The sequence below is a fragment of the Heloderma suspectum genome, chromosome 1 (assembly GCF_057233095.1).
Source record: "Heloderma suspectum isolate Gila_16-S chromosome 1, 16-S_ref, whole genome shotgun sequence".
Lineage (NCBI taxonomy): Eukaryota > Metazoa > Chordata > Lepidosauria > Squamata > Helodermatidae > Heloderma > Heloderma suspectum.
In genome coordinates this window covers 129,127,663-129,152,145 of record NC_139458.1, presented here as the reverse complement: position 1 = coordinate 129,152,145, position 24,483 = coordinate 129,127,663, and the positions used below count along the sequence as shown (strand labels likewise).

The following is a 24,483-nucleotide window of genomic DNA, read 5'->3' as shown; positions in this document are numbered from 1 at the left end:
AGGCTAATAGCATCCCATCTTTAGAAAAGTCCAAACAGGACTGGGGTATGGACATGGGAATACAAATACATTCAGCCACAGTGGTAAGGGGCAATAACACAGATCAACTATCTATGGATCTTAGGTACAACACAGATTTATTTTATGGGCATACTGGACCCCAGTGAGATTTTGTAAACTTGGGATAACTACTGAGAACAAGTGCTGGCATTTTATTAACATGGGGGCAGGGCTATTCCATATGTGGGAATGTCCAATGCAGTTACCATTCTGGCCAGAGGTCAACAAATGTATAAACATGACCCCCAGTATGTGACGTGCAATTAGGACAATCCACGCAATACTTGGATTAATTCCTAATGCCTGGAAATTAATGAAGTCACACACATTGTGGTTCCATGCAGGAGTCTTTGTAGCTAAATGCTTGGGCCTCAAACATTGGAAGTCAAAGCGACCCCCAGATTTAGACCAATGGATTCAAGACCTATCCGCACAAGCAGCATGTGAGAGAGTGACATGGTCACATGGGAAAACTATACATTTATAAAATTGTGCAACTATTAAGAGGTGTGTTCTAAGTGAGAATAAAAATGCATATTCCTTTACTTTGCGTAGGTTTTTGTTTTTGCAGGGGGTAAATTTTGGACCTGCTACTTATCGAGGGGAGGCTGAGAGGTAGGCAGAGTTGTAGGGGACGAAAGGGGGCAGGGAGTGGATTCTGAAGAGATGACTGGAATGCTTTTGTAATTGTTATATTCAATGTTGCTATATGTTCACACACATACAGTAATATCCCACCAAAATTATAGCAGCCCCTGGATTTTGGTATGACCAAAAGCATGCCTATAGCCACCATACTCTGGTCAAACATAATACAAACCCTGGCAAAACGGGAAAGTAAACAGGCATGACTTCTTATTTTTCAGAGAAGTAGTAACTGCTCTCTAGGCTAGTTGGCCCTTTACTGCCAAAATTTAAAACAACAGGGTACTGTAATTTTGGATTTTATTTTTCCGTTTGGTAATGGGATCTGCATGCTCCCCAAAAGCAAAACTCACCACCCATCTGACTAGAGAAAGAGAGTAAAAAGAGAAATGTAATATAGAAGGAACCCAAGACTTTTAAGGTCAGGCGAAAATCCTGCATTCACTAAAATACATTCACTCCTGGAATCACCATCCCTGCAGTTTAACTCAAACCATTCAGACAGTGTCATCCTGTCCCAGACAGAGCAAGAACAAACAGGATGCCCAACTGATTAAAGAGAAAATTAAAGAGAAAAAATAAATGTTTTGCTGATCTCTATATAAAACCATGGGCATGCTTCCTACTGAAGATTTCAAAAATATTACTATGATTTCTATTTCCCAATAAGCTCTTGCAATACTGCTTCTAAGGGGCCTCCTGTGGCTTCATGACAGTCCATCAGGGTAATAAAGCAAGGGAGGAAACACAGGAAAGCCAATTTTCAAGCTAGGCCAATCTCTTCATTACCTTGGATGCGCAGCAGGGGTTATTTAAAGGGAACATGGCAGAGTTTTATTGTACGCCCAGGAACTAATACGTCCCTCAGATAGTTAAACATACGTAGAGAGCTTGATTGGAATACAGCCTGTGTGGACATCCTTGGTTTAACTGTTCTACAACCACACAGGATTGTAGAACATTTACAACATGGCCATTGGTGGCTGAGGATGATGGGAGCTGTAATTCTATGTATCTGGAGGATACCAGGTTAGGGAAAGCTGATTTAAATCTTGAACATACCCAGGTAACCGTTCCTCAATTGCTGGTCTTCAGGCAGTTTCAAATCACCCTTGTAGAAGTCGAACTGTACTTGATGCTGAGTTCTGTGTAGTTTTTCAAATACGTTTTCCCCTTCTTTTTACAAAAGAAAAGTGGTGGAGGCTTCAAGCTCCAGTAGAAGACTGGCATACAGGTGAAAGCCTTCTTATCTTAACCCTTTCCCCTCTGCTAGAGTTTTTTTCTGGTAAAAATGGCTCTCCCTAAGTTGATTTTCCCTCTTCAGAGAAAAATATATGGAGTGAAAAGGAACATTTGAAGGGGGCAGGGGAGATAATTTTTAAAGAAGAACAATAGGAAGGGAAAGGGTCAAGGCACCCCTGTGTTGCTTCCCATACTGATCTTCTGCTGCAGCTTATAGTCTCCACAGCTGTGTTTAAAAGAAAAGGGAATATAAGAGATGTTTGTGCTATCAGCAATAACGGCACTGTGAATTATCACAATTAATAATGTGATTGTGACTGCCAGTACTTTCTGCACTTAATTCTTTTCTGACCTCACTGTTTACAATTCTTCACCAGGCTTCTCCACACCAGGCTTTTTATCCTGCAATTTTACTGCGGCTTCTGCTTCCGTATTCTTTGCAGGATTAAGATGGCTCTTTCTCACAAACTTCTGTTTTTCCCCCCCAGGGGAGTTCCTTTATCTGAAAGCTCTATGTGTTTCATTATATAGCCACTAGATGGTGGTGTTATACCTCCACATCCTCTTTTCACAGAAAAAATCAACTCGGCCTATTTACATTGGTCATTATCTGCGGTCTTAAAAAACCAGGATAAAGGACACAAAGCACAGAAGAGGCCTGGAGCTTGACGGTGTCATGTAAAGGACCCGCAAACTTCCATGAGTAACCAATCTTGATCACAGGATAAAAGCCCGTTGTCAAGAAGCTCACCATCACCACATGGACTGTATGTAACCTGAAACTCTCCATAACACTGTATGCATCTGATGAAGTGGAATATAGTCCACAAAAGCCTATGCCAGAATAAATGTGCTAGTCATTAAGATAGGGGTCTCCAACCGTTTTGGACCTGTGTGGGCACATTTGGGGATTTGAAAAACTGTTCTAGGTACCACCACAAAATGGCTCCCGCAGAGGCTGCGTCTAGTCACAAAATGGCTGCCATGGGGGCCTGGCTAGTCAAAAAACAAGTCATTCACCTAAGAAACTGAGTACGAAGCAGAGAAAGGGTCTGAATTCCAAAGCCAATCCACAGAAGCACAACACAATACCAATTTAAAGTTGCAATCCTATGCACACTTACATGGAGCTCAGTGGGAATTACTTTTGAGTAGACCTACATAGGATTTCTGAGTTCATCCTATACACACACACACACACCTTTCCTCAGCCCCAAAGTAACGGAAAGTGCCTCCAGCCCCAAAAGGAAGGGAAAAGGTCGCCCTACCTTGACCCCAAGCTCAGCAGCTCTGTCATGCTTGAAGGTGCCACTAGACTCTTTGTTGTTTTTTCTGCAATAGACTAACATGGATACCCCTCTGCCAATCATTTTCCTTGTGCATATTGTGGCTCATTGTGATGGTGTCGACATACTGGGCTAGATGGACCTATGATCTGACTCAGTATAAGGCAGCTTCCTGTGTTCCTTATCTCTTTTAAAGTATGTCAACAATCATCCTGAATTCTATTGCCCCAAACTGAACACCATCCTGGCAAATCAATAATGAATAAGAGCTTCTGCTATTGGGTGATATAGAAATGTAATGAATGAATGAATGAATGAACGAACGAACGAACGAACTGGGAGTGGGGGGGCATGTCTGCAATAGCAATCTCAGGCGCTAAGCCTATCTTGTTCGATTGAGTCCTGTCAGGGATGCTCTGCAGAAACAGCAGCAACCATGCTGAGTCATCTTTGCCTTTGTTCATGTGCAGCACTCACACCACATATATATTTTACCCCCTACGTGGATTGTTTTTTCGTACCACTAATTGCAGCTGGTATATGGAACTGCACCCACAGGACACCACCAGCAGGAGTGTCATGCTGCAGTGTCATGAAGACGTTTAGCCTCTCACATGCGCCATGCCCTGCTGAGTTTAGATTAGGCAAACTGCACAGCACTTCTGGACATTTTGTCCACTATACTGGTCATACGAGAAGACCTGGGAATTGGGAAGATGAACAAAAACAAAAACTGCCATGTTCCTCTCGTAATACTAATGTAGAAATTGGCGCGGTGGGGGGGGCAGCATTTGCAGGGAAGAACTGAAAAGCCCATTGAGATACTTAACCCATCCCCCACCCACCAGTTAACCCATACAAATGCTTCTCCCTCACCCCTCAGCCACACCAGCAATTTTTAATATTTTCCCCCAGGCTGGATACTGAAACTGGAAATGAGCTGGCTGATTGGGTGGGAACGGAGGTAGGGGATGACAGCAGGACAGTAGTGGCGATGGCATTTCCAGAGGATAATTTGTAAAAGTCTGAGGAGTTAAGTATCCTTCCCTTCCTCCCACCCACCAATTCTCCTTGACAACTTCCATTTGCATTTTCTTACCAAAAGCAGGTCTGGGAACTCACAAGCCCCATTCAGCTGTTCACACATACCTTCCATCACCATCCTCTTCTCCCTTAATGAATTGGAGAGTGAACATCTGTACAATTTTAAAACAGACCCCTGATCTTATCCTGCCATTGAATCCACCCAGTGAGGTCTCAGTGAGTAACACAGAGTAACACTGGGAGAGCCAGTGTGGTGTAGCGGTTAGAGTGTTGGACTGGGACTTCAAAGATCCGGATTCTAGTTCCCACTCAACCATGAAGCTCATTGGCTGACTCTGGGCCATGAAATGTCACCCACTTGCCCCCCCCCTCAGAATGATGGTTCTGATTGGCTGGGATCCTACAGTGAAGGACTAAAATGGTCATGGAAGTGGCAGCCTATCAGGAGCGTGAACAGTAAGGGAGGAAAAATACAAATTAACACTATGCAGGAGGAGGTTTCAAGGGGCTTTTTGGACCCCTCAAGAGCTGACTTTTCACACTAAAATTCAAACCTCAGAAACATTCGAACAGTGCTACTTGAAAGCTCCTTGAGGGCAGAGACCTCTCTCTGCTTATGCTGTAAAGTGCCATATACATTGATGGCAACTGTGTATAAGAGAAATAAAAGTAAAAGTCGCAAGTCTTTTATAATGAGTGGGGGAATCCAGTGACTTTTTAAAAACATACTTTAACGATAAAGCTGCTAGATTTCTAATGGGCTTTTTGACATAGCATCTCTTTATGGCTGCTGCTGCTAAGAAGCAAAATCCCTATTCAGACAATGCTCTTAATGAGAATGACCACACAGTCGTTTAGCACTAGATGCTAAGGGAATGAGGGAAAGGCATTTTTCTCGCGACTGTGCCAAATATTAGAGCCCAAGTTTGCTTTGCAACATGTACATGTTGCCCTCAGACTAATTTAGTTCAGAGGGGTGCGGGAGGACAACAAGCAAATGACAAGCCAAATTATGTTTGTGTCAAGCTTATATTGAGGCAGAAGTCCAGACTGAAAGCTGTGTTCCCCATGGCAGTCCTAGTTTGGTGGTGGTCTCTTGTCAGGATCCACCATAAGGTGATGACATTTGCTGAGAGTTCTTACAGATCTCTATCCCATTCAGGCCCATCTGCATCGGTTGATGAATCAGAAAAAGATCTGGAAATGGCCCTAGCTAATAGAAACTTAAGGGCTTTTCCTGGTTTCTGTCTTTTTCACACAGGATAGAGCCATACAAAACTGTGCATGGTGTGGAGAAAATAGAGGGGAGACGTTTTTCTCACTCACTTATGGAACGGCTACGGAATCCCCTTCCAGTAGAGATTCAGCTGTCCCATATACAGCTGTCATTTAGGTGCCAGTTAAAGATCTATTTATTTGTGCAGGCTTCTGAAGTATAGACAAGTGCTCTATTGATTGAATGATTGATTGATTGAGCTTATGATTTTATTGTATTTTATTATATATCTGTGATTTTAGAATCATGACTTTAACGTTGTTTGTGTGGTGTATTGTGTTTTGTTAGCTGCCCCATGAGGAAAGGCAGGATATAAATCAAATAAATAAATATTACTAGGACCCAGAGTTATCTCATGAAGCTGAATGGTAGGAGGTTCAAGGACAGGCAAAACATACTTCTTCGCACAGCACATAGTTAAACTATGGAATTCGCTACCACAAGATGTAGCAATAGGCATGAACTTATATTGCTTTAAAAGGGGATCAGATAAGACTATCAATGGCTGCTAGTCATGATGGCTATGCATTACTTACCCCATCAGAGGCAGTATTCAGGTCCTGCTTGTGGGGTTCCCCTTGGCAACTGGTTGGCCACTGTGCAACCTGCCAGGCTAGACAGACCATTGGTCTGGCCCAGGAGAGCTTTTTGTGATGTGTACTGCCTGCTCACTTCCAGCACTGGGTTTCTTCCACCCAGCCAGCATGAATCAGGATATCTTCAAGGGATGACATTGGACACAAGACCAAGCAAACTTTTCTTGCCTAAGATCCCACTGCAAGGGAAACTTGAGGTAGTGCTATTGGTCCATTCGTCCCCAAGGAGTGATTCATATAAAATGGGAAAGATGATATTGAAGCAATTGTTAAGATATAGGCGCATTTACTTCCCAGGAATGTCTAGAGTAGTGTATTTTTCCGGTGCTGGATGTGCATCTATTATATGCAAATGTGTTGCTGCCCCACATCCTGCGCCTCTGAGGCAGAGGATACAGATATTAGATTGGCAACGAGACTTAATTGCTGTCAGCATAAGGGTCAAAATAGCCATGATACAAGTTCCTCCTAAACCACACTTCCTATAAAGGGAAAAAATAAATTCGTTGACTGCTCATCCCACTTAACCTGCAGAAGAGACAGCAGTGGTTACTTACCACAGATACAGCCTTTTAAAAACGCAGTGCTTGGCTGTGATTTAAGATGTTCTCACACGCTCTTTCATCACTGATGAGTTTTTGATGCCTCGCTGCAGAGGCCTGAAAGCTGGCAAGACAGTCATTTGGTATGATCGAGAACAGCCTTCCCTGACCATCCCTTCCCTATAAAATTACACCTCAGTGCAACTGGAAGTCTGTATTTAGAGTGTGTTCACAAAACCCCCCATAAATGCCCCTGAAATGTTTTTCGATGTTATACTGAAGCAAACTTCAGCATGCACCAATTTGAGGGAGATTCTGGTTGTGCTGCTGCTTTGAGTTTATTTGATCTAAAAAAGCAGGATACAAATTTGTAAATAAATAAATCTCCAGACCAAGCCGGAAGTCAGAAAAAGGAGCCTGTTCAACCAACGTTAGCAGTACTTTATTGTGCTTCCATCACACACACCCCCGCCACAAAGTTCCCCCACTTCTCATAGGAATGAACATAGCCTAAAACTAATGCTCATTTTATTTCCTGCAATTTAACACTCAGAAGGTGCTATTTTCAAACTAAACTTCTTGCTAGAATGTAAGGCCACTGTTCTCAAGTGAGATGCTGAGGAAATGCAGTTGCACTTTCTCTTATTTTTGGCAGCACAAAGTCACAGCTGTAAACTCTTTGCAAAGTATACTTTTTAGTGATTTGATTACTGTTTTGTCCTGAGCTCTGGCAGGAATATCTGAGATAATATTTTAATATTTATTTATTACATTTGTATCCCGCCTTTTTTCCTCCTTAAGGAGCCCAAGGCGGCTTACACAAGCCTCCCCCTCCATTTTATCCTCACAACAACAACTCTTGTGAGGTGGGTTGGGCTGAGAGTCTGTGACTGGCCCAAAGTCACCCAGTGAGCTTCCATGGACGAGTGGGGGCTAGAACCCAGATCTCCTGACTCCCAGTCCAATACTCTAGTCACTGCACCACACTGAAATTTTATTATTTCATTTGGAGCAGGGGTGGGCAACTGCGAGGGTTGGGAGGCCATAATGGCCCACTAGAAGCCTCCGAGGGCGGCACCCCACTGCCACCGGCGGAAGTGGCTGCAGTGCCGAAACTCCAGCAATTCTACTGGGCAACAAGGCGCATGGGGAATGTACACCTTGTTTCCCAGCAGAGTTGGGCTCCCCACAGCCTGCCAAAGTGCTGTGATCCCTGTTGTATCTGTTTTCTCTGCAGAAACAGTGATTCTGCTGGGAAACCAGGTGCACTCTCCCTATGTTTCCCAACAAAATTGCTGCAGCATGATTTTGGGTGGCACAGCAGCAGCAGTGACTGGGGGGCTGCCCACACAGCCTTGATGGCCTGCATGTTGCCCACCCGATTTAGAGAAAGATGGGGAAACTAAGCTCAGAAGTGTGAAAATCAAAGTTATCCGGGCACAGCTACACCACACGGACTTTGTTCAAGTTACTGACCAGAAGCCACCATATATTTACATGTGACTCCGATACAATGGACTGTGACCTGTAGGCCCTTCACCACAAGCCAAAGAGCTAGCACATGATAACCCTACAAGTAAAAGTGGTGGAGGCCCTAGGCTGTTAATATGCCATTTGCCAAGAGCTCAGTAAACTGCCCTCAGTACTATGTGATTGACCAACAAATATAATTTGTGCTGTTGAGCATCCAACATGACCCAGGGCCAATCCTGCCACTAAACCGGGAGATTCTTAACAGCTGCCTCTCCTAGTACAGATCTTTGCAGAAACCACCTGAGCAGTAGCAAAATGCCAGTGAGAATTCGGGAGACTAAAGTGGTAGCAAGAAAAAGGTTAACTGGGAGAAAGCACTGCGGTTTTGAGCCCAGTTGGGTCAGGAGCGACTGAGGATACTTGGTTCAGCACTTACGTCACTCCCTGAGGGAGACCTACTGCCTGCCAAACAGGATGGGCAAGAGGGTAGACACTTAACACACTGTACACTCTGAGGTTCTGTACACACGCATGTGAGGATGTGTGTGTGAGAGAGAATTGCAAGTGCATGGGTGAATTCGCTCTAGGTCTACCTCTGCTATAACCCCAAAGTTTTGATCATATTGGAAATTAACCATTGCTTATATCCCAAAGCTCCAGATTTGCATTGGACTCAGAGTGAATGAAACAAGAAGTTTCATGACTGCATCATCCTTTGCTCAACATAAACCTGACACATACCATATAGAATTTCCAACATATTAGAGAACATTGTCCTGCTAAGGTCAATGGGTGGGTGGGGGGAACCCTCAAACGAAACAACACAACTAAAATCAGCAATGGAATCAAAGTCCAGATGTAATTTAGGCAGTCTTTAAACGAAGTCAGTGAACTAAGTACACTGAAGGGCTGGGCTGTTCCATTAAAAAAAGAAAAGAAATGAGAGGCAGGTCAATATGGGAGAGAACAACAGAGACACAATTTTTATTGAAATGATTTTGTAGGGATCTTAAAAGAATGCACGTCTCATAAATCACATCAAAGAACCCTTATAAGTCACTTCAAAGAACCACCATCCTTCATCAGAGCTGTGGGGTACCCATCAGCTTTGCAGAGGTTTCGAAGAGAGCCCTGTAAAGATCACGCACGTTCCCAAGTTCCCTTAAAACATGGGGAGCCCCTTGATGTTCTCATGTCCATATATTTTCAGTTTCTGCATTGTCAAAGAGTCTTCTGTTGGCCAGCAACGTGCAAATAACAGGAGAACTTGATCTTCTTGATGAGTTTGGGTTTTTTTTAATCAACATGAATTCATAGCAGGATGACTGGTCCAGCCAGTCAGCCACACACACACATCCATGTCAGTTGAAGAGGTAGGGCTTTTCAGACAACAACTTTCTCTATCACATCATCTGTAACATGAACCTCTTCTGCCTGAACAGCAACTGAGGCTGACTGGCCGCACATATGCTGGTGGTCTTTCCAGTCCTGAAAATGAGGAGCAAAAAGACAGACTGTGAGATTACTGAGTGAGGGCAAAGTGTGGCAGCATGAGAGAAGAGCTGCGGAACACTACTTTCATGGAGGGGCATTTTGCTTTAAGATTCCCCCAGTACTTGCACCACACCCCTAAACTCACTTAGGGACAGGGAACTAAGATCCCACTTATACCCCATCTCTCTCCAAATCTGTCCAAGACAGCTCACAAAAAATTAAAAACCCAAATAAAGCAATAGAATAAATAAATAAACCAACTAAAACCAAGAACTTCATGTCAGCAGATTAAAATTCATGGCAGCCCTTCTACAAATCTAGGGTGCTACCACACTTGGGCTATTGTGTACAGTTCCGTTCACCACACCTAAAAAAAGATACTGTAGAGCTGGAAAAAGTGCAGAAAGTGGCAACTAAAATGATCAAGGGGCTGGAGCATCTTCCCCAGGGGCGTTTCTAGGTTCTTAAAAGATATGGAGCACACGCCCATAACACAAATTTTCATATATACAGTACTGTGCAAAAGTCTTAGGCCACCACTGGCTTTGTTGTTTTAGCAAAGTTTTAATGACCATCCATGATTATTTTTTGGTCTCTGTATTAAGATACAAACAGAAAATATGTACAGGCAAAAGTCAGTATTTAGTGTAACCTCCCTTGGCTCTAAGCACATCTTGAACTCTTTGGGGGAGACTGTCCTGAAGTTTTCTGAAGTAATCTTCTGGTATATTATACCAGGCTTCTTTCAGCACATCCCAGAGTTCTTCTTTAGATGTAGGTTGTCTTTTATTTATTTCTCTGTCCAGGTGATCCCATACTGCCTCTATAATATTCAGGTCTGGACTCTGTGGAGGCCAGTCCATGACTGTCAGTGTTTTATCAGCTGTTTTCCTCGCTAAATATAATTTCACTGCATTAGCAGTGTGTTTGGGATCGTTATCATGCTGAAAAATGAAACCATTCCCGATCAGGTGCTTTCCAGAAGGAATGGCATGATGAATTAAAACCCGTCTACACTTTTCAGCATTCATGATCCCTTCAATATGGACAAGATCGCCAACACCACTGGCAGAAATGCAGCCCCAAACCAGGACAGACCCTCCACCATGTTTCACTGAAGGCTGCAAGCACTCATTCGTCCATCTCTCTCCAACTCTTCTTCTCATATATTGTTGACGATTGGACCGCAAAATTTCAAACTTGGATTCATCACTCCATAATACTCTTTTCCACTGATCCTCATTCCAATCTTTGTGAGCTTTAGCATATCTTAGCCTTTTCACCCTGTTCCCTTTCCACAAAAGTGGTTTCTTGGCTGCTACCCTTCCACGAAGACCATTCCTGGCCAGGTGCCTGCTGTTACTCTAGTGTAAGGGGAGGTCACACTAAATACTTGGCACTTTAGCCTATGGAAGCTGTTTCTTCTGATTTTTTTTCTATTGTTGAATTTGTTGTTGTTTATTCGTTCAGTCGCTTCCAACTCTTCGTGATTTCATGGACCAGCCCACGCCAGAGCTTCCTGTCGGCTGTTGCCACCCCCAGCTCCCCCAAGGTCAAGTCCGTCACCTCCAGAATATCATCCATCCATCTTGCCCTTGGTCGGCCCCTCTTCCTTTTGCCTTCCACTTTCTGTAGCATCAGCATCTTCTCCAGGGTATCCTGTCTTCTCATTATGTGGCCAAAGTACTTCAGTTTTGCCTTTAACATCATTCCTTCAAGTAAGCAGTCTGGCTTTATTTCCTGGAGTATGGACTGGTTGGATCTTCTTGCAGTCCAAGGCACTCTCAGAATTTTCCTCTAACACCACAGTTCAAAAGCATCTATCTTCCTTCGCTCAGCCTTCCTTATGGTCCAGCTCTCGCAGCCATACGTTACTACGGAGAATACCATTGCTTTAACTATGCGGACCTTTGTTGTCAGCGTGATGTCTGTGCTCTTCACTATTTTATCAAGATTTGTCATTGCTCTCCTCCCAAGAAGTAAATGTCTTCTGATTTCCTGGCTGCAGTCCGCATCTGCAGTAATCTTTGCGCCTAGAAAGACAAAGTCTGTCACTGCCTCCACGTTTTCTCCCTCTATTTGCCAGTTATCAATCAAGCTGGTTGCCATAATCTTGTTTTTTTTGAGGTTTAACTGCAACCCAGCTTTTGCACTTGCACAAAACAACATATTGTTGAATACTGCATACAAATTTCCTATATTTTCTGGTTGTATTCTAATGAAGAGACTGAGAAATAATTATATATGGTCATTATACCATTGCTAAAACAACAAATCTAATGGTGGCCTAAGACTTTTGCACAGTACTGTATGTGTGTGTGTGTGTGTGTGTGTGTGTGTATATATATATATATATATATAAAAATATCTGAGTCTAAGCGTACCTCTAATATGTGTGTGTGTGTGTGTGTGTGTGTGTGTGTGGTGTGTGCCTGTGGTATGCTTGCGTGTGTGTATAGATTACATACATACATATATAAGAAATGTGCACTGACCCGCCACCCCACTTCAACTCACACCCTGATTCAACATTTTGAAAAACATCCCACTTCTGCTCTGGCCAATTTGTAGTCGGACCATTTCAGCTCAGCACCAAACCTGAGTCAAGGTTTTGAAAAATGAGTCTTTATGCTTCCTGCTGACTACCACTGGAAATTTAAAAAACTGTAACTTTTTTCTCTTCGTTAGAACTGGATGATAATTTCAGGCATAGAGCCCCCTAGAAGGGGATTACACCTGCCCAATGTCAGAAAAATAGGTGCAAGGTTATATTTTGATTTTCTTCTAAAGGGAGCTGCCAATAATATTTTTTATTACTTGGAAGAATTGGATAAAATTTTCAGGATTCATTGCCCCATCAGAGGAGATCATGTCTGCCAAATTTCAGAATGATAGCCTCAGAGTGGTTTGTGCAATGGTGGCCTTGACATTTTGAGGTCTCCAAAAGAGGACGTACTTATCTTCCTCTTTTTCTTGTGGACCATTGTTCTGAAAATTACAGACAGCCTAGAGCTGTCTCTAAGTAAGAAACCAGCAAAGTTTCAGAAGGATAGGTGCGGCAGTTCATGTGGAAGGGGAATTCTCCAATTTGGAGGAGGGAGCAATTTGCTTTCCCTTTCCTTTATCCCTTCCCCAATAGTTTTTGGGTAAGCTTGTATGAAAATGCACAGGTCATTAGAGGTGTCTCCCAGGCAAGAAACCTGCAAAGTTTCTGAAAGATATACATGCATGCAAATTTAGAATGACTAGAATTTATTTACTTTTCACCAATGTTAGCAGCAGGGGAACATGGGTGGGAAGGTGCTATTGTACTCATGTCCTGATTGTGTAGATCACAACAAACTGTGGCAAATTCTTAAAGAGATGGGAGTACCAGACCACCTTACCTGTCTCCTGAGAAACCTGTACGAGGGTCAAGAAGCAACAGTAAGAACCAGACATGGAACAACCAATTGGTTCAAAATTGGGAAAGGAGAACGACAAGGCTGCATATTGTCGCCCTGCTTATTTAACTTATATGCAGAGTACATCATGAGAAACGCTGGGTTGGATGAATCACAGGTCGGAATTAAGATTGCTGGGAGAATTATCAACAACCTCAGATACGCAGATGATACCACCCTAAAGGCAAAAAGTGAAGAGGATCTAAAGAGCCTCTTGTTGAGGGTGAAAGAGGAGAGTGCAAAAGCTGGTTTGAAACTCAACATTAAAAAAACTAAGATCATGGCATTTGGCCCCATCACTTCCTGGCATATAGAAGGGGAAGAAATGGAAGCAGTGACAGATTTTACTTTCTTGGGCTCCAAGATCACCACAGACGGTGACTGTAGCCATGAAATTAAAAGACGCTTGTTCCTTGGGAGGAAAGCTATGGCAAGCCTAGACAGCATAGTCAGAAGCAGAGACATCACCTTGCCGACAAAGGTCCGTCTAATCAAAGCTATGGTTTTCCCAGTAGTAATGTATGGATGTGAGAGCTGGACTATAAGGAAGGCTGAGCGCCAAAGAATCGATGAGCTGCAGCCCTTCCTACTGCTGGGTAATGGCAGCTGACAAACAAAACAGCCCCAGATTTGTTTCTCTGCAACCATGTGAACCCACTTTTCTCAAAGGCTTGAGTGAGGAGAAGGAGAAAACCCAACCCTCTTGTCTGTTTGTATAAAGTCAAATACAGTTCAGAACTTCTCTTGCCCACCGAAGAGAATTCTCTTTAAGAATTTCCCAAGATATGCTCTGGGTGGAATAAAGAAGAGAAAGAAAGAACAGGATAGGGGAAGGAAGAAGAAAAGAAGAATGGTGACTGGAAATGTGTGGGGGCGGGGGGCAGGTAGAGGGAATTCCCTAAGCCAAATAGCTCCTTTCAGAGTGGTAGTAGTTCAGAGGAATTTAGGGGGCTTATGGAGGGTTTGTAAGGATTGCATGTACTTACATTAACTTTATGAAGTGAGGTGGCTGAGGGCTTTTTTTTAAAACCGTAGAACCTATTTAAAAGCCCCAGCAGTTCCTCAATCATGACGCCACATAGTCCTAGCCCTCCTTTTGGAATAATTTGAGTCCTACAGCTATTTCGGAAAAATTAAAGTGGAGTGGGAGAAAGATGTTTGTGGAGGTTGATTGTATCCTTTGCTGTACTGAAGCTACTAAACTTCTGCAGAATCCAAAGGTTCTAGTTCGGGGCAATAAAATCAGATGCTGTGTGAAATACCAGTATTTCACATGGAGCTCTTTCTTCCCTTCCTTCTCCCTCTTCAAAATTTCATTGCAAGAAAGCTCCCAACTGTGGGCATGTAAGAGCAGAAAAGTAGGGGGAGAGAGATTTTTTGCACCTCAAAAAACAACTCACCTACACCAGAGATTAGAGATTAGAGATAGTGACCTCCTAATGGTCACCTTAAACACCTTCTGATTAGGATCTCTAATCCTCCTAATGGTCACCTTAAACACCTTCTGATTAGGATCTCTAATCCTCCTAATGGTCACCTTAAACACCTTCTGATTAGGATCTCTAATCCTCCTAATGGTCACCTTAAACACCTTCTGATTAGGATCTCTAATTGACAGTTTTTACTTTTTGAGAAGTAAAGACTTTTAAAAATTTCCAGTGGTAGTCAGCAGGAAGCATAAAGACTCATTTTTCAAAACCTTGACTCAGGTTTGGTGCTGAGCTGAAGTGGACCAACTACAAATTGTCCAGAGCAGAAGTGAGATGTTTTTCAAAACGTTGAATCAGGGTGTGAGTTGAAGTGGGGTGGCGGGTCAGTGCACACTTCTTATGAATGTATGTATGTATGTAATCTATACACACACGCAAGCACTCCACACACACACACACACACACACACACGTTGAGTCTTTGAGAAAAGGAAACTTTGCTCATGGCTAGCACAAATGCCATTGGACCTGTCTGAAACTTGGCAGGTTCAGTCAGCTCCATAGGGGCTACTAGGTCTCCAAATTCCATGAACATATGCGGAAGCACAAAAATTATAGCTCTTTGCTTTGACAGATTTTCTTGAAAATAGCAAATTTTAGCTGTGACTAGCACAAAAGCCAGTGGACCTAACTGCCTGACATTGGGCAGGTTTAATCACATCCATGGGGGCTACAAGGTCTCCAAATTTCATGTTTTTATCATACAAACTAAAACAGTTATGCCCGTTTCTGTTTTCCAATGCAAGTCAATGGGAAAATGTAAAAAAATGGCAATTAGGGCAGCTCAAAAAAGATCTGGGGCACAGCTCAAAAAAGATCCAGGGCCTGTGCCCAGGCGGCCCCTCCTAATGACACCCCTGATGTTCCCTATGAGAGACGGTTACAATAGCTGGGATTGTTTAGCTTGAAAAAAAGGAGGATCAGGGGAGACATGATAGAGGTGTACAAAATTCTGCATGGTGTGGAAAATGTGGATAGGGGACAGTTTTCTCCCTCTCTCACAGTGCTAGAACCTGAGGTCATGCCATGAAGCTGACTGGTGGGAGATCCAGGACAGATAAAAGGAAGTACTTCTTCACAGAGTGCATCATTAAGTATGGAATTCTTTACAAGACGTAGTGATGGCCACCAATTTGGATGGCTTTATGGGGTTAGACAGATTCTTGGAGGATAAGGCTATCAATGGCTACTAGTCCTGATAGCTCTATGCTACCTCCAGTATCAGAGGCAGTATACATATGTACACCATTTGCTGGGGAACATGGGTGGTGTGTGTGTGTGTGTGTGTGTGTGTGTGCTGTTTATGGGTTTCCCATGGGCAGCTGGTTGGCCAGTGTGTGAACAGAATGCTGGACTAGATGGACCCTTGGTTTGATCCAGCATGGCAAAACAGCAGCAAAACACAATATTACCTAGTTAAAATACTGAATTAAGAGACCTGGGTAAAGAAACATATTTTTAGCTGGTGCCAAAAGGACAAGAGCTAGGGGAATAAAACTAGGGAGAGCAGAGATGCCCTCAAGATGTCCACAAGAGACGTCCTCTTCCTCAGTCACACACACCCCATACACTCCCAGGTAGGGATGGCGGAGAATTTCTCCCCGAATCTTCGGGAGGCCGAGCGCCGACACATTCGGCCCCCCGAAGTTGGTTGGGAAATTCTCCGCTGGCCCCCCGCCCCCCCTGGGACGGGACTTACCTTCAGCGAATGTCCCTCTGGGTGGCGGGTCCCGGCGGCGGTTCGGCGGTGGTTCGTCACGGGCGGGGGCGGCGGCCGGTCACCCGACCGGCTGCCGCCACCGCCATTGCAAAAAAAAAAAAAAAATGTAAAAAAAAAACCACCCGTGATAGGCTACGTAACGATTTACGTAGCCTATCACGGCTAGATTTCCAAAGTCAGCCGTGATAGGCTACGTTAATCGTCACGTAGCCTATCACGGGTGACTTTGAAAAAAAAAAAGCGCATACGCAAATGGCGGCGGCCCATGGGCGCCGCCATTTGCATTCCTTATTTTGGCACGTCTAGTCTACGTAAAGATTTATGTAGACTACGGCGAAAATAAGGGCACGCTATTTGTTCAGTCGTTCAGTCGTGTCCGACTCTTCGTGACCCCATGGACCATAGCACGCCAGGCCTTCCTGTCCTGCGCTCTCTCCCGGAGCGTGCTCAAGTTCATATTCATTGCATCCGTGATGCTATCTAGCCATCTCATCCTCTGCCGTCCCCTTCTCCTTTTGCCTTCAGTCTTTCCCAGCATCAGGGTCTTTTCCAGGGAGTTTTCTCTTCGCATTAGGTGGCCAAAATATTGGAGCTTCAGCTTCAGTATCTGTCCTTCCAATGAGCAGTCAGGGTTGATTTCCTTTAGGATGGACTGATTTGACCTCCTTGCAGTCCAGGGGACACGTAAGAGTCTTCTCCAGCACCACAGCTCGAAAGCATCAATTCTTCGGCGCTCAGCCTTCCTTATAGTCCAGCTCTCACAGCCATACATTACTACTGGGAAAACCATAGCTTTGATTAGACGGACCTTTGTCGGCAAGGTGATGTCTCTGCTTCTTACTATGCTGTCTAGGTTGGCCATAGCTTTCCTCCCAAGGAGCAAGCGTCTTTTAATTTCATGGCTACAGTCACCATCTGCGGTGATCTTGGAGCCCAAGAAAGTAAAATCTGTCACTGCTTCCATTTCTTCCCCTTCTATATGCCAGGAAGTGATAGGGCCAGATGACATGATCTTAGTTTTTTTAATGTTGAGTTTCAAACCAGCTTTTGCACTCTCCTCTTTCACCCTCAACAAGAGGCTCTTGAGATCCTCTTCGCTTTCTGCCATTAGGGTGGTATCGTCTGCATATCGGAGGTTGTTGATAATTTTCCCGGCAATCTTAATTCCGACCTCTGATTCATCCAATCCGGCATTTCTCATGATGTACTCTGCATATAAGTTAAATAAGCAGGGTGACAATATGCAGCCTTGTCGTACTCCTTTCCCAATTTTGAACCAATCGGTTGTTCCATCTCTGGTTCTTACTGTTGCTTCTTGACCCTCGTACAGGTTTCTCAGGAGACAGGTAAGGTGCTCTGGTACTCCCATCACTTTCAGAATTTGCCACAGTTTGTTGTGATCCACACAATCAAAGGCTTTAGCGTAGTCAATGAAGCAGAAATAGACGTTTTTCTGGAATTCTCTTGCTTTCTCCATGATGCAGCGAATGTTGGCGATTTGATCTCTAGTTCCTCTGCCTCTTCTAAACCCAGCTTGTACTTCCAGTAGTTCTCGGTTCACATACTGCTGAAGCCTAGCTTGTAGGATTTTGAGCATCACCTTGCTGGCATGTGAAATGAGCGCAATTGTGCGGTAGTTTGAACACTCTTTGGCATTGCCCTTCTTTGGAACTGGAATGTAAACTCACCTTTTCCAGTCTTGTGGCCACTGTTGAGTGTTCCAGATTTGTTGGCATATTGAATGCAGCACTTTAACAGCATCATCTTTGAGGATTTTAAATAGCTCGGCTGGAATACTGTCATCTCCGCTAGCTTTGTTGTTACTAATGCTTCCTAAGGCCCACTTGACTTCACTCTCGAGGATGTCCGGCTCAAGTTCAGTGACCGCACTATTATGGCTATCAGGGACATTCAGATCTTTCCTGTATAGTTCTTCTGTGTATTCTTGCCACCTCTTCTTAATCTCATCTGCTTCTGTTAGGTCCCTGCCTTCTTTGTCCTTTATCATGCCCGTCTTAGCACAAAACGTTCCCCTGAGATCTCCAATTTTCTTGAAGAGATCTCTAGTCTTTCCCATTCTGTTGTTTTCCTCGATTTCTTTGCATTGTTCATTTAAGAAGGCCTTCTTGTCTCTCCTTGCTATTCTCTGGAACTCTGCATTCAGTTGGGTATATCTTCCCCTTTCTCCCTTGCTTTTCGCTTCCCTTCTTTCGTGAGCTACTTGTAAAGCCTGATCAGACAGCCACTTGGCTTTCTTGCATTTCTTTTTCTTTGGGACGGATTTCGTTGCTGCCTTCTGAACAATGTTACGGACCTCCGTCCATAGTTCCTCAGGCACTCTGTCTATCAGGTCTAATCCCTGAAATTTGTAATCCCACGCTATTTGTGTTGCCCTTATTTTCGCCGTAGTCTACATAAATCTTTACGTGGACTAGACGTGCCAAAATAAGGAACGCAAATGGCGGCGCCCATGGGCCGCTACCATTTGCGTACGTGCTTTTTTTTTTTTTTCCAAAGTCGCCCGTGATAGGCTACGTGACGATTTACGTAGCCTATCACAGCTGACTTTGGAAATCTAGCAGTGATAGGCTACGTAAATCGTCACGTAGCCTATCATGGGGTCTTTTTTTTTTTTTACTTTTTGTTTCGCGGCCGGGGAGATGGGGCGCTTCTCCCCGGCCTGAATTTCGGCCGGGTGAGGCGGGAAGCCTTCCCCCCAGCCTGAATTTCGGCCGAGCGAGGCAGGAAGCCTCCCCCCCTTCGCCTGAACTTTGGGGGGAAAAGCGAAGCGCCTCCCCCCCACCGCAAAGCCAAGCTGCGAAAAGGTAAGTGACTTTTGTATATCCCTACTCCCAGCAGGTGGGAGAACCTGGAGATGGGCCTCAGGAGATGATCTTCATGTACGAGCAGGTTCACACGGGAGCAGGTGCTCCTTTCGGCATACATGCGTTTAAGGTGGGATTATCAGAAAGGAACCTACCAAACAGCCCTTCTGCTCAAGCCTCAGTAGAAACGAACAGTGATTCATCAAAAGCAGCAAATCATGCATGGATGCTCGTTTCTCCATCTATGCAGGGTATCTCTGAATAATTGTATCTCAGGTGCATAAGGAATGCATTACCTTCCGTTGACAGAAAGTTGAGCAGTAATTGACTTTATGGCAGCCAGTGCACTCGTTCATTGCCTCACGACCACAGTTTACGCAGGATTGCTGTCACAATGCAGACAAAGAGGATGTCAATGAGGAGAAAAATAACATTTGTTGTTTTCTTTTTGCAAAACCTTAAAAGTACAAGGAACATGGGGTGAAGAAGAGAGGTAATGCACAACTACTGGAATCCTGTACAGGAAATGCTTCCTAAAAATCAACTATTCCATATAGCAATGAGCACCACAAAGGAGTAAACAAGCACCCCAGTTCCATAGATGCCCACCCTTCACCAAAGTCTTTTGGAAGCTTGAAGGCAGTGGTGGCTGGTGGCTCCAGTTCCGGAGGGGCTGTAATTCCAGTCAGGGTTTTAGTAATCACCAGCCCAAATTCTAACGGTGCTATCCAAGGTGCTGAACCCATTTTGTGGACAGGGCCCAGCACCTTGGATAGCACCTCTTGGCACTGTGGATAGCACCATTAGAGGTAACTAGAACCTTGAATGGAATCGCAGCTCCTCCAGAACTGGAGATACCAGCCACCACTGCTTGAAGGCCTGGCAATTTGCAAAGAAGAAAGACAAGAGCGGAAGAAAAAAAAATGGAAGAAAAAATTTATTATTTTTCAGTTCTCATGATTTCACAAATTAAGCTTCCCCCTGCCCCCCTCTCCATACACACATTTAGAATTGCCAATGCAAGGAAGATAATATAAAATACAGCACAACTTGCCCATCAATTGTAACTTGGCAACCGCTGGATTCATGAAAAAAACACGATGCAAATTAAGTTAATTTCATGCAAGTGGAATATGCAGATGGGCTGCAAGTTCACAATACATGTTTCCAAAGTGCTGGAGAAACTGAACTTATCCTCACCCATTTCTTTATTATCGCATGAGAACAAAATTAAAATGGTGCTAAACTGTGAATGTGAATAACAAAGAGCACTTGATTATCACAGTGAAGGTAACAAGAGTCTGAAACTGCGAGAAGACCCTCCAAGAATAAGAACACTGTGAAGCATAACTATTTTAAGTTGAAGGCTCTGCATTAGAGCTTTGTTCTTTTGCCAGTCACTTGGGAAGGACCATGATTTCTTATTCCTATAAGATGGGTGGGAAACTTAGGGCCCTCCAGATGTTTTTGCCTACAACTCCCATCATTCTTCACCATTGGGAATGGTGGCTAGGGCTGATGGGAACTGTATGTCAAAACATCTGGAGGGCCACAAGTTGCCCACCCCTGCTATAAGAGGTGAGGTTGGGGGAGAGATGTAAACAGTCATTAGCATGAAGAATTCATGTCAAGCTGAGCCTAACCGCACTTTTTCATTCACATGAATGAAAATCAATCCTTCAGATTCAGGCAACCTTTTTAATGCAACAGAAAAAGAGCTGTCATTTTGTCCTTCTGTTCATAAGATCCCATTAAAGTGAAAAAGCTCTGTGCTTGGATGGCTCATTCAAAATCTGAGCAAAAAAGGACAGCTCAATCTGCTTGCCGTTGTTGCAATTACCTAGGTGTGATTAGCAACCTGGTGCAGTTGTGTAGGGCCAGCACAGGAAAGGATTCTTGGCTGCGAATAAATTACCATGCCGTGAGAGGCATATTAGCAGAGGCCCATATTTAGTGCAGATGGATCTGCTGCCTTTCAGGCCCAACTGATTCACACTCTGATTAACACCTAATTTGTTTGCACCATCTGCCTGTAAATTATTTGCAACCCTCGAAATATAACAGGTGACACAGAATTCTATTCCCTTTTTTAGGGAGGTACAGTGTTAAGGCAGCAACTGCTCAGGTACACAACCCATTGATAACTTGACACTTGCAGTTCATACAACGAATGCCAAGGGTTGGTATACAAGGATGGGCATTTGGGACTTGTGCAACTGAGGGCCAAAGTAGACGTGACAACAGGAAATCTGTGGCTGAGTTTGGGTGAGGTCTGCAACAGCACTGAATGAAGCAACTGGGATCTTCTCTTTTCAGAGCACTGGAAGTACTGAATATGCAGAGCTCCCAACCTGACATTGCCACTGTCAATGCCCAGTGGCAAAGTACTATCTGATGGGGCAAAGGAGTAGTTTGAGGGCACTCTGTAACAGATTAGAACAGGGTGCACCGCTCTGCTAGAGAATCTAGGCTGAACACTCTCAAAAACTATACACACCCTTCTTCCTTTTTCGCAACTGCAAAAACAAGGCCTTTCTCACAGGCAGCGCTGCTGTTTCAAACTTCCAGTGAAGGATATTCTGTGAAAATGTTCAGGTTAGAAGTAGATTTCAGCAAGGCAGGCATGTCTCCTCTTCAAGGGGAGGCATGAGTTTAGAGCTCATTTTGACTGTGCCAGTCGACCATCCTCTTCATGGGGATGTTTTCACCAGTCTATGCTAGCCTCCCCTTCATGGGGAGAGTTCAGGTTAGAAGTAGATTTCACCAAGGCAGGCATGTCTCCTCTTGATGGGGAGCTATGAGCTTAGAGCTGGATTTGTCTTTGCCAGTCAACCATCCTCTTCATGGGGATAGGGATATTTTCACCATGCCATACCAGACAACCAAGTGTGTAGCTGGGAGCCACTGCCGGTTAACAGAAGGCAAAGAGCAGCAGCCATCTGAGAGCTCACAGTGGAGAAACTCCAGTTGTGCTTGTCTTGTGGTACTACTAACTTGCTGGACCATGTGGCCATTAGCTGGCAATCCAAATGGCCTTGGCAGCAAAGCACCATGATATTAAAACCAGATTAAGAGAATGTCCCAAAGGCCACACAAAAACGTACTGAGTGGATGAGATCAAAGTAATACGGTGGATTTTGTCACTGTACTACCAGGGAGCAAACTGGATCAGAAAGCCATCAAACGTGACATACCAATAAGAGGATGACAACTTTTGTTTCACTACAGAAAAGGAGCACAAGAGTCGCTGAATAGCTGATTGATATTCAGGATGATCAGGTCCTTGTGCTTACCTTAATGATAATTTCTGTTTTTCCATCTACATCTTCTGTTGGATGAAATAACTGGTTCTGATACTGCAAAAATCAAAAGACAACACAAACTTCAGCTTTATATATAGATTATGCTACTCTTTGGATTATAGTTACAGGATATGTAGCTGTTATGATGGGCATAATCCAACAGGCTGCTTCTGCCCCCGCCAATTTGCTAACGCCCCGCCAACTGCATTGCACAAGTGGCCCCTATCTCTTGCACAACAGTGATTTAGCACTTCCAAGGCAACCTGAAATGTGCGGAAATGCTGGTTTCTGGAAGGAGGCAGGTAGTTGGAGCTCACATAAGGGAGCTCTGCTGACCTGCCTCCTTCCAGAAACCAGTGTTTCCTCTCATTTCAGGGCTTCCTCTAGGAAGCACGAAATCTCCCTCGTGTAAGTGGTGGATCCTGCTTACACAATGCAGTGGGACCCACTGCTTGAGGAAGAGAATTGGAGGGGCAGAAAAGAATCGGTGTGGTCATAAATACCCCATTGGATTTTGCCCATAATTTTCTTTTGAACAGCAGTGTGTGTGTGTGTTTATGTGTGCGGGTGTAAGTGTGTGCATGCACAGACACATGAGGGCATGGAAGAAGGCCACACTAAACAACCCAGGAATGCTCTGTCCCTGGGATGTTTAGTGTGATGTCTGAGCTGGGAATTCTGGGTTGTTGGGGAGAGAGAACCCAGAATTCTTGGTTCAGATGTCATGCTAAACAACCCAGGGACAAAGCGTCCCTGAGTTGTTTATTAGCCCAGTGGGAGCCATTGGGTGGCATGCAACCCAGCATGCTTGCTCACTCCCACTTCATTCATAATAACCCAGGGTTTTTTAAAAAAAATACCTAGGTTGTTGTGACATCTGAATCAGGCCTAAATGTGATGTGGAAGGTGTGCAATCAGGATTTCATATGTTTGTTTGCTAAGTGAATAGCAGCTGCAGGGGCCTAACTGAAGCAGAGTGAGGCCAAAGTGTGGTGTCAACCCTCCTCCTTGTGCTGTCTTTCTGCCCCACAAGGGAAAATATGCGGGGGGGGGGGAGAGAGAGAGGGAACCCAAGGAGGTAGTTACAATGGCATATAAATGAGCTGCTAACAAAAAGCAGCACTCACAAATGCTGTTAATTATAACATAATGATAAACTTCCAGACAAGACAAAAGGGGGACAAATATTAATTCCAAATTCAAGGCTCTCATACTGCCCTTACAAGCCTTATTCATTATCAACAAGAACGAGACGTGCATTACATTATGCTAAAAAGAGCAAGAAAAATAGCTTAAAGCGACAAGCATGGGTAGTAGCATAATGAGACTCAACGAGTAATATGACTTCACTTTCTACTTGCCATGATTCGAGGGCTTTTGTCCAGCTTTGGTTTACTGGCTAAATGTTATTAAGGCAATACAAGGTGTTGCCTTGGTACCAAGTCTGATCAGTGGTCCATCTAGCTCAGTACTGACAACCATGGCTAGCAGCATGTCTAGAATCCAGCCCTCCAAGATCTTTCAGCCTTCCTACTTGAGATCCCCTGGTTGGGATTAAACTGGAGATCTCACAGATGCGGCTTACAAACCCTTCCACTGAACTTGCTTCAACAGTCCATTGTCTGAAACCTCTGCAGAACCACAGATGACAAGATACAGGAGGGCTGTCAGAAGGATCCCAAGCTAAGCCCAGGCCCCAGTATCAGGGAAAGGGGTTGTCTGCTCCAGTATCTGGTGACTCCACAGAAGCAGTCAATTTGGTTTGAACATGAGGGAAAAGATGATGTGCTCCAGGGAGCCGTCACACCCCATCTTCACTTCTTCCACCATACCGTGCAGTGAAGCCTTTCTCACATTACTTTCCTCCTCCTCTAGCTTTTCTGCAGACTTGCCTGAGTCCAGTGCTAAAATATATTGTAACCACTACCATGGTTCTTGAGGGTCACAGATAGTTGCCAAAAAAAGAATGGACACTTGGCCTGACCCCTCTCAAGCCCAGTTTTTATGTCTGCTTTGCTTAACAATATGAAGCCTCCCCTGCAACAC

General features: G+C 44.2%; 1 protein-coding gene across 5 annotated transcripts in view; it reads right to left on the bottom strand.

Moving 5' to 3' along the window:
* Nucleotides 1–5,829: 5,829 nt before the first annotated feature.
* Nucleotides 5,830–24,483, bottom strand: part of DEAF1 (DEAF1 transcription factor) — a 50,432-nt gene continuing 31,778 nt past the window's right edge. For 3 of the 5 annotated variants that reach the window (XM_084856874.1, XM_084856915.1, XM_084856888.1), the window contains 3 exons: nt 22,429–22,491; nt 19,432–19,521; nt 5,830–9,652 (listed from right to left, as the gene is read on the bottom strand). In XM_084856874.1, the coding sequence (XP_084713000.1) occupies nt 9,548–9,652; nt 19,432–19,521; nt 22,429–22,491 (258 nt within the window). In that variant the 3' untranslated portion in view covers nt 5,830–9,547. Of the gene's footprint in view, nt 9,653–11,566; nt 11,692–19,431; nt 19,522–22,428; nt 22,492–24,483 lie in introns of those variants that run through there. The other 2 variants (XR_014792174.1, XM_084856906.1) reach the window with 2 other exon arrangements.